This window comes from Saccopteryx leptura, chromosome 6 (genome assembly GCF_036850995.1).
Source record: "Saccopteryx leptura isolate mSacLep1 chromosome 6, mSacLep1_pri_phased_curated, whole genome shotgun sequence".
NCBI classification, from domain to species: Eukaryota; Metazoa; Chordata; class Mammalia; order Chiroptera; family Emballonuridae; genus Saccopteryx; species Saccopteryx leptura.
This window is the reverse complement of record NC_089508.1, coordinates 62866602-62880430: the sequence shown is the minus strand read 5'-3', so window position 1 is coordinate 62880430 and position 13829 is coordinate 62866602. Positions and strand designations below refer to the sequence as shown.

The 13829-nt window shown below is 34.2% G+C and overlaps 1 protein-coding gene across 4 annotated transcripts in view; it reads right to left on the bottom strand.

The window, feature by feature from the left end:
- Positions 1-538: 538 nt before the first annotated feature.
- The window catches only part of ZNF280D (zinc finger protein 280D), a 140718-nt gene continuing 127427 nt past the window's right edge, over positions 539-13829 (bottom strand). For all 4 annotated transcript variants that reach the window (XM_066388246.1, XM_066388244.1, XM_066388245.1 and 1 more), the window contains 2 exons: positions 4818-4873; positions 539-1888 (listed from right to left, as the gene is read on the bottom strand). In XM_066388246.1, coding sequence (XP_066244343.1) covers positions 1255-1888; positions 4818-4873 — 690 coding nt within the window. In that variant the 3' untranslated portion in view covers positions 539-1254. The remainder of the gene's footprint in view (positions 1889-4817; positions 4874-13829) is intronic.

The following is a 13829-nucleotide window of genomic DNA, read 5'->3' as shown; positions in this document are numbered from 1 at the left end:
ATATTTACTCAAAAACTACTATATACAGCAGAATTTTAATAGATATTTAAAACATTTAATATTCAGTGAAGCAAAAGAATTCAAAGTACATTTTAAGAAGTAAAAATGTAGCATTTTAAATAAAAATTTATTAGTACTTTAAAGCAAACTACTATTATTCATATTAACTTCTAGAATTGTAAATTTCTAGATGATAAAAAACAACTGAAAAATCAATTTAGCAGCCATCTTATGGATAAATTAGACTAAATATCCCAAACCAAATTTTTACATCACTGCTTTAGGTCCCATTTGAAGTTTGTATTTTACAATTAAAGAAAAAGTAACTTAAACATGGCTGAATTCATGCCAGGACATGTTTTCAATTTACTGCTTTACAATATCTACATTGTACAATACTTTGGTTTGGTTTCCAGACCATTTTTATGGATCTATTTCTAAAGATCATTAAAACAATATTAAAAGTATAACAGCTACAGGAGTTTCAACAATGGGTTTCTACTTTATACAACTAATACATCAAGGGATTTTTGCACAGCTCACACTGACAAAAAACACAAATATAGATTTATATTTTAGTATTTCACTTTCACTGAAAGTTTAATTAAGGAAAGCTTACAGTCTGGCAGGCTAACATCTGTACGGAGGTACAAAGATTCAAATATTCTGTTTGCATGCTTCACACTGTCTGGAATGTTATATTATATCCAAAATTAAGTTTATGTTCATCCAAATTCTCAAAAGATTTATAAATTTCACACTCTAATCATTTACCAGCATCATGCCCAAAATACCACTTTCATTAACAATGCCAATTAGCCTTTATTTTAAATCAATTATTCCCAAAATGTACATGGTTTCCACATTTCTTCCTTTGAGAAGCATATATAGGCAATAAGGATTTTTAGCTTAGGACTGATAGAAGTTTCAATACTTTATAAATATAAGTAATATTTAAATAATCAATTCATATTGGTAACCAAATTCCATTTCCTTGAGAACTGTTAGATAAAGCTTTTCTATTGTAAACTTAACTTTCATTAAAATACTATTTGTGTTTTAAAACCTCTAATCATGCTATTATTGATCCGACTTCTATCATAACCTAGGTCCTAGGATGAACATACAGATAAGGTGTATGAATGACCTCCCTCATATTTTTCTATTTCTGAACTCTGTAACAGACCTATTGAGCTCACCTGATAGCACTGTCTCAAATGCTCTTATTGTTGGTACACTGAAACTGAGAATGACTTAATTAACTTCAACTTCTTTCTTTTTATCTGCTAGGTCTACTGTTGTCTCTGTCGTGCTAGGGTTGTTTTCTCCAGGACCATCATCTGTTTGTTCAGATACTACTTCATCAGACTTGGCTGAAGGATCTCCACTACCTTTCTGAAGAATTTCTGTAGTTTCATACTCAAGTACCTCTGATGGAGTCAAAGGTTCCAGATGAATACTGCCTTGCTCACTAACATCAGAACTAACTGATTCAGGTTCATCTCTTTTTCTCAAAAACTGATCAATGCTAACGTCACAAGATGTTAACCGCAAATCTTTAATATTTTTCGAAGAAAACCTAGCTTCACTGGAGTTTTGATCTTTAATCTGATCACCTGAAATTATGCTTTCTGAAATTTGGCACATCTTCAACTCTGTTTCCTCACAAATGGGTTCTATTTGTTTCTCCTTTTCCACTTTGTCTTCACCAATGTTTGAATCATAATTGAAGATATTCTTTGAGCCGGTTTCCTTGTTTTCAAGACAGGTATCATTTTCCTTATCTGAAACTGTTATGCTTTCTTTATTTTCTGTTGCTGAAGAGCCTTCAAATGAATTTGCATCACATCCATTTTTTTCTTCTGCTGAAGAAGCTTTATCATGTTTACTGAAAAAATAAAGTCATTTATTATCTATTCCTTCATAATACAATGTTTTTGAACATTATCAAAATAAAGACAGGCTCTAAAATTTTTTTAAAAATCAAGGCTCACTTGTCCTTTCATAAAGGGGAAAAATCCAGATCCATAGTCCTTGCCATGGTGTTACAATTTAGGACAGAGCCATTTTCTTAGGAGAGAGAATAAAAAAACAACAGTCACGTGTTAAAAGTAGAGCTATCAACTGGCTTTAGTCCTGGTTATCATTTTTATCTGTTAACATCCTTACCTGTTTTTAGTTAAAATTTAAGCACTTTTATTAATTTCTGAGAGTACCTCAATAAGGAATAAATATATATTGGAAAAACAATTTTTCTTTTTTTGATTTAGATATTCTCTTAAGGTTACAGTATCTTTTCCTACCCAAAATCAGATAAGCATTCACAAACATTTCTCTAACATTTAACAGCTTAATTTAAGAAAACATAAAAATAGACCTGAAAAGCCCTGGCCGGTTGGCTCAGTGGTAGAGCGTTGGCTTGGCGTGCAGGAGTCCCGGGTTCGATTCCCAGCCAGGGCACACAGAAGGGCCCATCTGCTTCTCCACCCCTCCTCCTCTCCTTCCTCTCTGTCTCTCGCTACCCCTCCCGCAGCCAAGGCTCCACTGGAGCAAAGTTGGCCCCGGGCGCTGAGGATGGCTCTGTGGCCTCTGCCTCAGGCGCTAGAATGGCCCTGGTTGCAACAGAGCAACACCCCAGTTGGGCAGAGTATCGCCCCCTGGTGGGCATGTGGGGGGGGATCTTGGTCAGGTGCATAAGGGAGTCTGTCTGACTGCCTCCCCATTTCCAACTTCAGGAAAAAAAGAAAATAAACCTGAAAAATATATGTAAACATTCCTGCATCTATACATAGATGTGTGTTTGTATATGTACACATTTATGAGTGTTTGTCTATATGTTTACTCTTATCCTGATGAGTTAATAAAAACTATTTAGTGCAGTGGTTCTCAACCTGTGGGTCCCGACCCTGGCGGGGGTCGAACGACCAAAACACAGGGGTCGCCTAAAGCCATCGGAGATAAGTATTTTTCCGATACATAACAGGTTGAGAACCGCTGATTTAGTGAATAATAAAACAATAAGATTTCTAAAAGGATCTCTACCCTTTATCTAAGTGTAACAATGCTTATTTTAGCAAAAACAAATTTAATAACATGTCTTTTTTTTAATAATAACGTGTCTTATTTCTTACATTAATCTACCTGAAATTTATATTTTTTCCTAATGAACTGACAAATATCAAACCATGGTATCAAATATTTATCATTTAATAAATTATATTTATAAGGCCATTTCTCTACTATGCATTTTGTTCTTATATGTCTTTATGACTCTTCTTGAGCCAATACCAGTCTTAACAGTTGTAGATTAACTATCTACTTCATTATCTAATAGAGCAAATGACCTACAATATACTACTCTGCTCCCTAAATTTAATCATTTAAAAATGTAAAGGCTATTTGTACAAGGATGTTCATCAAAACAATATTCTAATAACAGATACAGAAATAACCTAATACCTAACAGGGCAATCATTAAATAAATTATGGTATTAATAGAAAAATATGAATCTTAAACTCTGTCAGTTTCCAAACTAAATTCCATTGGAATTTTGAACTAAATGTTCATTAAACTCATAAATTAGTTTGGAAAATGGCCCATCATGCAAGTTAATATAGTATTTTCATCTCAATAAATTTTTGTTTTTCATTTAGACCTTACACATTTCTCATTTTTGTTAATATTGTGAATTAACTCTTTTGTCCATTATATTTCATAATCACATGTTATTGGTATACAGAAAATATTCTTAGCTCATTTTCTTGGATCTTATAGGTCAATTACATCATCTGAAAAAAATCTATTGTCCTCATTTAAATTTGTATAGTTGTTATTTTTGTTCAGCTTTTATTGGGCTAACTACAATTTACAGAAAATGTTAAATAATATAGAAATGACTTGTCTGCTTTTTCTCTTTAGCTGAATTTTGGTAAACGCTTCCCATCACCTCCAGAGTTCTAGAAAAAATGTTTGGTGAAGAAAGGGCCAGGTAATTTTTACAGTTAAGTCTAAGAACACCTTCATAAGGCCTTATTCCATCATTTTCTTTTTAAAGGCAACAGATTAGTTACTCTCATCAGATTAACAAGCAACATACTGTAAAATATATACAGAATAAAGACAGAAATGGGAAAATCAGTTAATTTAAAAGGCAAAATAAAATTATGCATTTTAAAAAAATGTTCTAATTAGAATGTTGAAATTCTTTTACTAAAAAATTGTGAAATGTCTTGTACTCTTTAGTGTTCTACCTGAGCATTATATTTTTAAAAACCAATTCCTAAATTTTGAAACTTCTAAGTTGAAATATGACATAAGTAGCTTTATAGCTCTTTGAAAATACTTTTTAATAAAAAGATCTTAGGAAGGAGACTTGACTTGGGATGGTGAACACACAATACAGTGTAGACGTGATATGTTGTGGAATTGTTCACCTGAAATCTGTATAATTTTGTTAACCAGTGTCACCCAATAAACTAAAAAAAAAAAAGCCCTAAATAGTTAAGATTTTTAAATTACCTACTTGCAATAATTGTCCCCATGTTGTAATCTGTAGCAATTTGTAACTTCACTTAATAGGGCAATTAAAATCTGCCAAATTTTTACTTACTAGTAAGTACTTTAAAATTTTTGAACAAATTTATACTCTACATGTATACAAGTATTTCAAAACTAAGGATCTATATAGTCTAATCTTGCATTAAAGTTTCAAAATTTTATTCTAATTAAATGCCATTACTAAAACAATACCATATACAAACATTTTAATAGACCTTTACTGATTAATCAAGAGATTCAGTTCTTCCTTATTATTTACCTTTCAGAATCTGATGTTTCTCTTTCTGCTTCAGCCATATTAGGTCTTGCAATTTCCTGAAATGATTAATAATAATTTTCATTTATATTCATGAACAAGCTTAAACTACTTTTATTGCACTAAACTTTCCAGATAAAAGGAATTTAAGGGTACAATCTTATATACCAAGGAACTAGAAAAACAATGTGTATGTATGTATTAGAATATTTCTCATTATCAAAAGTATAATTTAAAAAAATTTTTTTAAAGAAACCCATAAGAAATTCTTCGTACTACAAGTTTCTGAATCAAGGTCATGAAACAGTTATCCAGTTATAAGAATACCTGCTTTCCTTAGACTGTTTCAAATATGGGCCATAATTACAATCACAGTTCCTTGAACAACACGGGTTTGAACTGTGCGGATCCGTTTACATGCAGGTTTTCTTCAATAAATATACAGTTGGCACTCTGTATCCCTGGGTTTCACTTCCGCAGATTCAACTGACCTTGGATCAAAAACAGTATTTTCAATCTGTGGTTGGGAATCCACAGATGTGGAAGGCCGACAGTATGCAATGCTCTACACCATTTACATAAGGGACATGAGCATCCATGGACGTTGGTATCCACTGAGGGGGAGTGAGTCTGGAACCAACCCACTGCAGATACCAAGGAACAACTGTACTACATTTAAGTTTGGGATATGGCAAAAGTTACACATGAATTTTCAACTGTGTGGGGTTCGGTGCTCTTAACCCACAGGTTGTTCAGGGGTCAACTTTAGTTGAGTAAGAAAACTAGTTGAACAGAAATTTGAACAAATTTCATTTAGTCTTTTTTATACAAACATATTAAGTACAGACACTTAAAAACATTTCTGAAATTATCATTTCATATTTGGAGTCATGATAAACCTTTCCATACTTGAAGTAATATTAAATTATAAATTAAATATTTTGCTTATTTCAAATCTTTTATGGGGCGGAAAGAATACAATAAAACCAAAAGTTAGTGTAACATTTTATAATAACTAATTATTAAGCACATATGAATCACATAGTATGTTAGGAATTTTACATTAACTATCTCATTTAATTCTCGTATTAGATATCATAAACTCCATTTTTACAAATGAAAAATAAGACTGCATAGGTTAAGAACCTAAAGCAGATGCCATTAATAAGTGGTGAAGATTCAAATCTAAATCCAACTCTTAGCTACTACAGTAATTGACTCAAGCCTGTAAAATTCATAGTTTATTAATCAAATATATTTATTTCTTCCCTCTCCCAAAACCCTGCTAAAATGAGGACAAAGAAACAAAACATTTTCACACATAGAGATCAAGAAAACACCAAAGGAGACTTATTGTCAAAGAGATTTCAACAAATTTTTAAATGAAAGTGGCTGGAGGAGCGGAAACTGTCTTCATAATGTGGTGGCAGTTACAACAAAACATCTGAGAGTGTGAAGTGTAAGAAGACAATCAGTTTGTCCAGGCCACCCAAGAAATCTAGTATTTGGAGGAATTCAGTACTATATTAGTACCTAAAATCTAAAACTGAAACACAAAGACTGCTGAGAAATCTAAATGTTTTTTCTACAACTCACACATCCAGATACCTATCCTTACCCTACCACAAAAGCTAAAGGTTAACTCTGAGCTGGAGGCAATATAAACTTGTAAACACCAGGTAGAGCAAAAGGTAGGTATGAGGTACTGAGAGAAAACAAACAAATAAAAGTAAAAAGCCATAAACTGAGTAAAGGGGCCCACAGTCCCTCTTCCAGCATGGATCCCAGAATGCCAGCAGCCAGGGTAATCACTCTGCATCCTGCCACCCCCAACTGTAATCTAGAAGATTTCCTCTTTGGAGAAAAACACCAGCCCCAAAGAAAAGACTTCCCATAATGATTTTGAAAGTATACACCCCACCAAAGAATCAGTCAGCTGAGCTCCTAATTTTCTTATGTTAAAGTCTAAACAATTCCCATGCAGACTATGTAGGGTGGAAAACACAGAAGCCAATCTTTACATACACAAATCTGTGTCAGCAGTTGTTCAAGTGTGGTTCACAGACACATGGGGTCTCCAAAACATTTTCAGGGGCACATGAGGTTAAAACAAAAGCAGTGGTGGATAACAATGCTGGCATCTTCACGTGAATGAAGAGAGTGGCACCATAAAACTGTACTAGAAATCATTGTATTACTTACCAGTATACATCAGCAGTAAATTTTATTATATACTATATAATTTTACTATGTATCAATCCTTGCAATTATATCTTTTTAATATTCTGTGTGATGAAGTAGGATACATGCATAAAGCACTGCTATTGTTGAAACTGCTTGGGTCTCTGATTGAGCTATGAGCTTAAAGCTAGCCACATATTTTTCCATTTAACATCATTTTTATATTAAAAAATGATTGTCAAACTATGGGTATTTTGACTTTGCTATTTAGTAGACATTTTCTTAAAAATTGACAAAGAAAGCCTGTCACACCAAAGAAAACAACTGACAACATTTGTTGCCAATAATAAAATTAAAGCAAAAATTAAATTTTAGGCCCTGACCAGTTGACTCAGTGGTAGAATGTCAGCCTGGCATGTGGATGTCCCAGTCAGGGCACACAGGAGAAGCAACCATCTGCTTCTCCATTCCTCCCCCTCCCCCTTTTCTCTCTCTCTCTTCCCCTCCTGCAGCCATGGCTCCATTGATTCGAGAGCATCAGCCTGGGCACTAAAAATAACTTGGTTGCGGGCATGGATCCCAGATGGTCAGAGCATCAGCTCCAGATGGGGGTTGCCAGGTAGATCCTAGTCGGGGCGCATGTGGGAGTCTATCTCCCCTCCTTTACTCAGAAAAGAAGAAAAAAAATTTAAAAATTTAAATTTTAGGAAAATTTGTGCCCACCACTGATGAGATTAACAATAATCTTAATGGACATAATTACTTCATATGATAAGATGCCAACACTTGGAAGATTTAAGTAATTCAGTGAACCATATTTTCCAAATGACCAATACCTGACATGAACATGGATAAAAGATTCAATCAAAATCTAAGACAGATTAATAGATTTTAATGTAACAAAGTACAAAATATTTAGCTATATGGAGTCAGATTCCATATTGCAATAAATCTTTTGCAAGAAATCATATTGCAAAAAAACTTCTAGTTGTCTACTTTTGATATAATATCAAAGGAGAATAATCAGAATTATCTGAAAAGATGTTTAAAGTACTGGATGAGGCTGGATATTCTTGTACTTCACCGAAAACAACATTATCACAACAGACTGAATAGAGAAATATGAGATTTAGTTTTCTTCTATTTAACTTGACATTAAAGAGACATGCAAAAGTAGAAAGCAATGTCATTCTTTTAAGTTTGCTCTGGTAAATATTTACTTTTTAGAAAATATTTATGCCCTGGCTGGTTGGCTCAGTGGTAGAGCATCGGCCTGGCGTGCAGGAGACCCAGGTTCGCTTCCCAGCCAGGGCACACAGGAGAAGCGCCCATCTGCTTCTCCACCCCTCCCCCTCTCCTTCCTCTCTGTCTCTCTCTTCCCCTCCCGCAGCCAAGGCTCCATTGGAGCAGAGTTGGCCCAGGCGCTGTGGATGCCTCTGTGGCCTCTGCCTCAGGCACTAGAATGGTGCTGGCCACAACAGAAAGACGCCCCAGATGGGCAGAGCATCGCCCCCTGGTGGGCTTGCTAGGTGGATCCTGGTCGGGCGCATGCGGGAGTCTGACTGCCTCCCCGTTTCCAACTTCAGAAAAATACAAAAAACAAAAAAATTAAAAAGAAAATATTTATGTTAAATTATGGGGTTTGTTGTTTCATAATATTTTTTAAATTTCACAATTTTAATTTCTAATATGACAAATTTCAAATAGTGCCATCTCGAGTTCTAAGTGCACAACTTTTATGGCTATGCAAAACAGTCCTTGTCCCCATCAAAAACCATAGGGTTTTCAATGAACTCTTCAATGTTACCTTTCTCTAATACATAAGGATCACAACACAACTGAAGACATCCTTTAAAACTAGAAAGATCAAAATCAACAAAAAGAAATAAAACAAGAGCTTGGAGACAACAGAGACATTACTGGGAACAAAAGAAAAACACATATAGTATATAATTAATACATATCTAATATCCCCAGAAAGGTATGAGTTGTTACTATATCCATTAAACAAGGGGGGAGGAAAAAAAAAACTATGAAAGAATCGAAGAATAAAAAACTTTAAAGCTCTTCAAATAAATATATGACACTAAAATAATTAATTTTAGAAAACTGAACTAAAAAGACAAACAATTTAAGGCAAAAAGAAAATATACAGTTGGAGTTGATGTAAGAAGTACAGTATCAGATCAAACAGAAGTTTCCAAAAAGAGAGAGAGAACAGAGAAAATGACAGTAAAATTTTACCAAATAAATAATACAGAAAAACTTACCCCCAAACAGAAATATCCCAGTTGCAAAGGCTTATCTAATGCCTATCATAATGAACGATAAAAGGATGATGGGTGATCACTAAGAAATTTCAAAACACCAGAGATAATCATTAAAGTGGTCAGAAAGAACTAAATAACCTGTACACAAAGAAACTAGAGCAAAAATGGTATCAGACTCACCAAAAACAAGACTTTTAGAACTGCATTGTAAAATTGTTTTCTATATACTTCAGCCAAATTATCTGCAAGTCAACAGTTTCAAGTACACAAGAAGTGAAAAAAGATATACCCCTTTTGATCGAAATAAGGAGTAAATATGGAAAGAAGAAGTCATGGTTCAGAAAACAGGACATCCAAGACAAGAAAGCTAAAAAAATCCTCACACAAAATAAAATAAGGTATAGAGAAGAAAAAGATGTAATACATTTCCTGAGTATGGAATAGACTCAAAAATTGTGATGTAACTATGTTGAGATTAGCGCTATGCCAAGCCATAATACATCCTGAAGTACAATAGTATACAATTTTTAAGTTTTCATGAAGTACAATTTGACTTTTTTTTTTTGGTTATCTGTACCTTTGGTGTGAATGCAAAAAACTCCTGCAATATCCAATGTTGTTAAGCCCTATGTTTTCCTCTTAATCTTATTTATTTAGGTCTTACACTTAGGTACTTGATTAAGTTCATACATGGTTTCAAGTATCCAAATTAATTCTTTTGTATGTGAATAGCCAGTTTTCCTAGCACTGTTTGTTTAAAAATTGGTGGTGGTTCCCTAGTCAAAAATCACTTGACCATATATGTGACAGTTTATTTCTGGGCTCTTTATTTAATTCCATTGGTCTGTGTGTCTGTTTATGTCAGTCAATACCACACTGTTTTGACTATTATCACTTTGTATTAAGCTTTGAAACCAGAAAGTGTACCAGTTTTCTTTTTCTAACTTGTTTTGGCTATTTGAGGTCTCTTGAGTTTCCATGTAAATTTTAAGAAGAGTTTTACTATTTCTGCAAAACATATTCCATAAGTTTTAGTAAGTTATATTTTGTTTTCATTCTTATCTAAGTAAGTATTTTATAATTTCCTTTGTGATTTCTTCTTTGACCCACTGGTTGTTTCATTTCTACAATCTCATAAATTTTCCAGTTTTCCTTTTGTTGTTGATCTTTTTTTTTTTTTTTTAAAGTAAGAGGAGGGGAGATAATGAGGCAGGCTCCTCCATGTGCCCCGACCAGGATCCATGCTGCTGCCCTGTCTTAGGCCAATGCTCAAGTACTGAGCTATTTTTAGTACCTGATGCTGACACACTCAGACCAACTGAGCTATCCTCAGCTTCTGGGGCTGACACGCGAAACTAGATATCTAGCCTCTGGCTGTGGGAGGGGAAGAGGGAGAGAAGCAAGGAGGGGAGCAGATGGTCACTTCTCCTGTGTATCCTGACTAGGAATATAGAACCTGGGACATCCATTTGCTGGGCCAACGCTCTCTCCACTGAGCCACTGGCGAAGGCTGTTGATTTCTAATTTTATCCTGAGGTGGTTGGAGAAGACAGTTTGCATGATCTTTTAACATTTTTAAATGTATTGAGACTTCATTTGTGGCTTAACTTTTATGTTCTACTCTGGAAAATGTCCCGTGTACACTTGAGAGAAATGTGTATTCTGTTGTTGCTGGGTAGAATGTCCTGTGTCTGTCCTAACTGATTTACTGTGTTAATATCCTATTTTCTTTATTTATACTTCATTGTTCTGTCCATTACTATTAGTTGGGCTTTGAAGTTTCCAACTATTATTGTAGAACAGTATTATTTGTCCCTTCAACTCTGTTTTCACTCAATATATACATTATAATATACATTAAAATCTTTAAATCTGGAAATACAAACCAGTTATATATATATAATATATACACACTTCATATATACTGACTGTTTATATTTGTCACATATATATATCTTCTTGCTGTATTGACCTTTTATTAATACAGGGGTGGGCAAAAGTAGGTTTACGATGTTCAGTATGCAAAAATTTATTCTTGTATTGTTATTATTGTGTTATTTATATAACTGTAAACCTACATTTGTGCTCCCATGTAATGTCCTTTTTCTTGTAAAATTTCTCTGATTTAACATCTATTTGGTCTAACAGTAGTAAAGCTACCCCTGCTCTTTTCAGTTACTATTCACAGAGACTTTTTTATTTGCTCACTTTCAAGTTTTGTCTTTGGATCTCAAATGAGTTTCCTGTAGAAAGCATGCAGTTGGGTCATGTTTTTTTTCCCAACCTCAGTCTTTTAATTGGAGACTTTAACCATTAACATTTAAATTAATTACTGAAAAGGGACTTACTTCTATCATTGTACTATTTGTTTTCTATCTGCCTTAGAGTTTTTTGTATTACTGAATTCTTTTGTGGTTAGTCGATTTTTTTTTTGTAGTGAAATGTTTAAATTTCTTTCTCATTTTCCTTTGGGCATACTGTATAGCAATTTTCTTTGTGGTTACCATGGGATTACATTTAACATCATAATGTTATTACATTCTATTCTGAACTTATACTAGCTTACCTTCAATAACATACAAAAACTCTGCTGCTTTTATTTTAAAGCTCCATCCCCACCCCTTTCAATTGGTGATATCACAAACTTATAGCTTTATACACTGTGTGCCTCAAAACATAGACTAATAATTCCTTTAAATGTATTAGTCTCATAAATTATGTAGAAAAGAATATTGGAGATACAAACCAAAGTTATAGTAAAACTAGCTTTGACACTAGTAATTTTTTTCTTTAAATGTATTTGTATCTTAATCATGTAGAAAACAAAAAATAGTTAAAAACCATTGTTACAATAATACTAGCTTTTATAATTGCCCATGTATTTACCTTTATGGACATGTGTATTTCTCCACATAGGTTTGAGTTAAAGTGGAGTGTTCCTTCCTTTCAATTTGCAATCTCTCCCTTGAGCATTTCTTGCAGGGCAGGCCTAGGTATCACAAACTCCCTCAGGTTCTGTTTATGTGAGACTGTCTTAATTTCTCTCATTTCTCTCGCCAAAAATAGGATTCTTATTATTTTTTTAAATTACTCTGAATATATTGACCTACTGCCTTCTGACTTCCAATGTTTCTGATGAGAAATCTGCTGAAAATCTTATTTAGGATCACTTGTATGTGATGATCCACTTTTCTCTGGCTGCTTTCAAGATTCTTTAACTTTGGAAAGTTTGATTATAATGTACCTCTGCGTGGGGCTCTGAATTCACCTTACTTGAAGTTGGATATTTACATTCATTTCTTTTATCAACTATGGGAAATTTTCAGTCATTTCTTCAAATACGCTCTTGACCCATTTCTCTCTCTCTCTCCTCCCTATGAGCATCCGATGATGTATATATTGGTCAGCTTGATGGTGTCTCACAGCTCCCTTAGGCTTTGTTCATATTTCTTCTGTTTTCTTTCTGTTCCTCAAACTTAATAATTTGCATTGTCCTACCTTCAAGTTCACTGTTTCTCTCTCCACTTTTTTTTAAAATTGTTTATTTTATTGGGTTTAGAGAGAGGCAGGGAGAGAGCAAAAGAATAATAGGAACGTTGATCTGTTTCTGTATGTGCCTTGACTGGAGATCAATCGGGCAACCTCTGCTCTTTTGGGATGATGCTCTAACCAATTGAGCTATCTGGCCAGGGCTGAGTCTTTCTTCTGTCTGCTTAAATTTGCCTTTGAATCCCTCTAGTAAAATTTTCATTTTCAGTTATAGTACTTTTCAGCTCCAGAATTATTTTCTAGCTTCCTTTAAGGTTCTCCCTTTATTGAGATTTCCATTTTGTTCACATTGTTCTCTTGACTTTCCCCACATATTCCTCTAATTCTTTAGGCACCTTTAAGACAGCTGTTCTCATTTCTTTGTCTAGTGTATCTGTCATTATGTCTTTTTCAGGAAAAACTTCTATAGGATTTTTTCCCCTTTGAATGGGCTGTACTTGCCTGTTTGTATGCATTGTGACTTTTTTGTTGAACACCAGAATTTGAATATAATAATGTGGTAACTGTGGGAATCAGATTCCCCTATTACACAACATTTGCTGTTGTTAGTATTTATTGTTTTGTTGTTGTTGTTATAAGCTGTCTCCATCCATAGGATGAGCCTCAGGTGTAACACTAAGGTCTTCTCAGGTCCTGGGTATATGCGATCACTTTTTAATTTTAACCATTTATACAATAGTTCTTGAATGTTTTAATCTTTAATGTCTTATTCCTGAAAGGGTAAAAAGCAAAAGATAAAGAGGGGGAGGAGCACTGTTATTTATTTAATTAATTTTTTTACAGAGACAGAGAGAGAGTCAGAGAGAGGGACAGAAGGGACAGACAGACAGGAATAGAGAGAGATGAGAAGCATCAATCATCAGTTTTTCGTTGCGACACATTAGTTGTTCATTGATTGCATTCTCATATGTGCCTTGACTGCAGGCCTTCAGCAGACTGAATAACCCCTTGCTCGAGCCAGCGACCTTGGGTCCAAGCTGGTGAGCTTTGCTCAAACCAGATGAGCCCGTGTTCA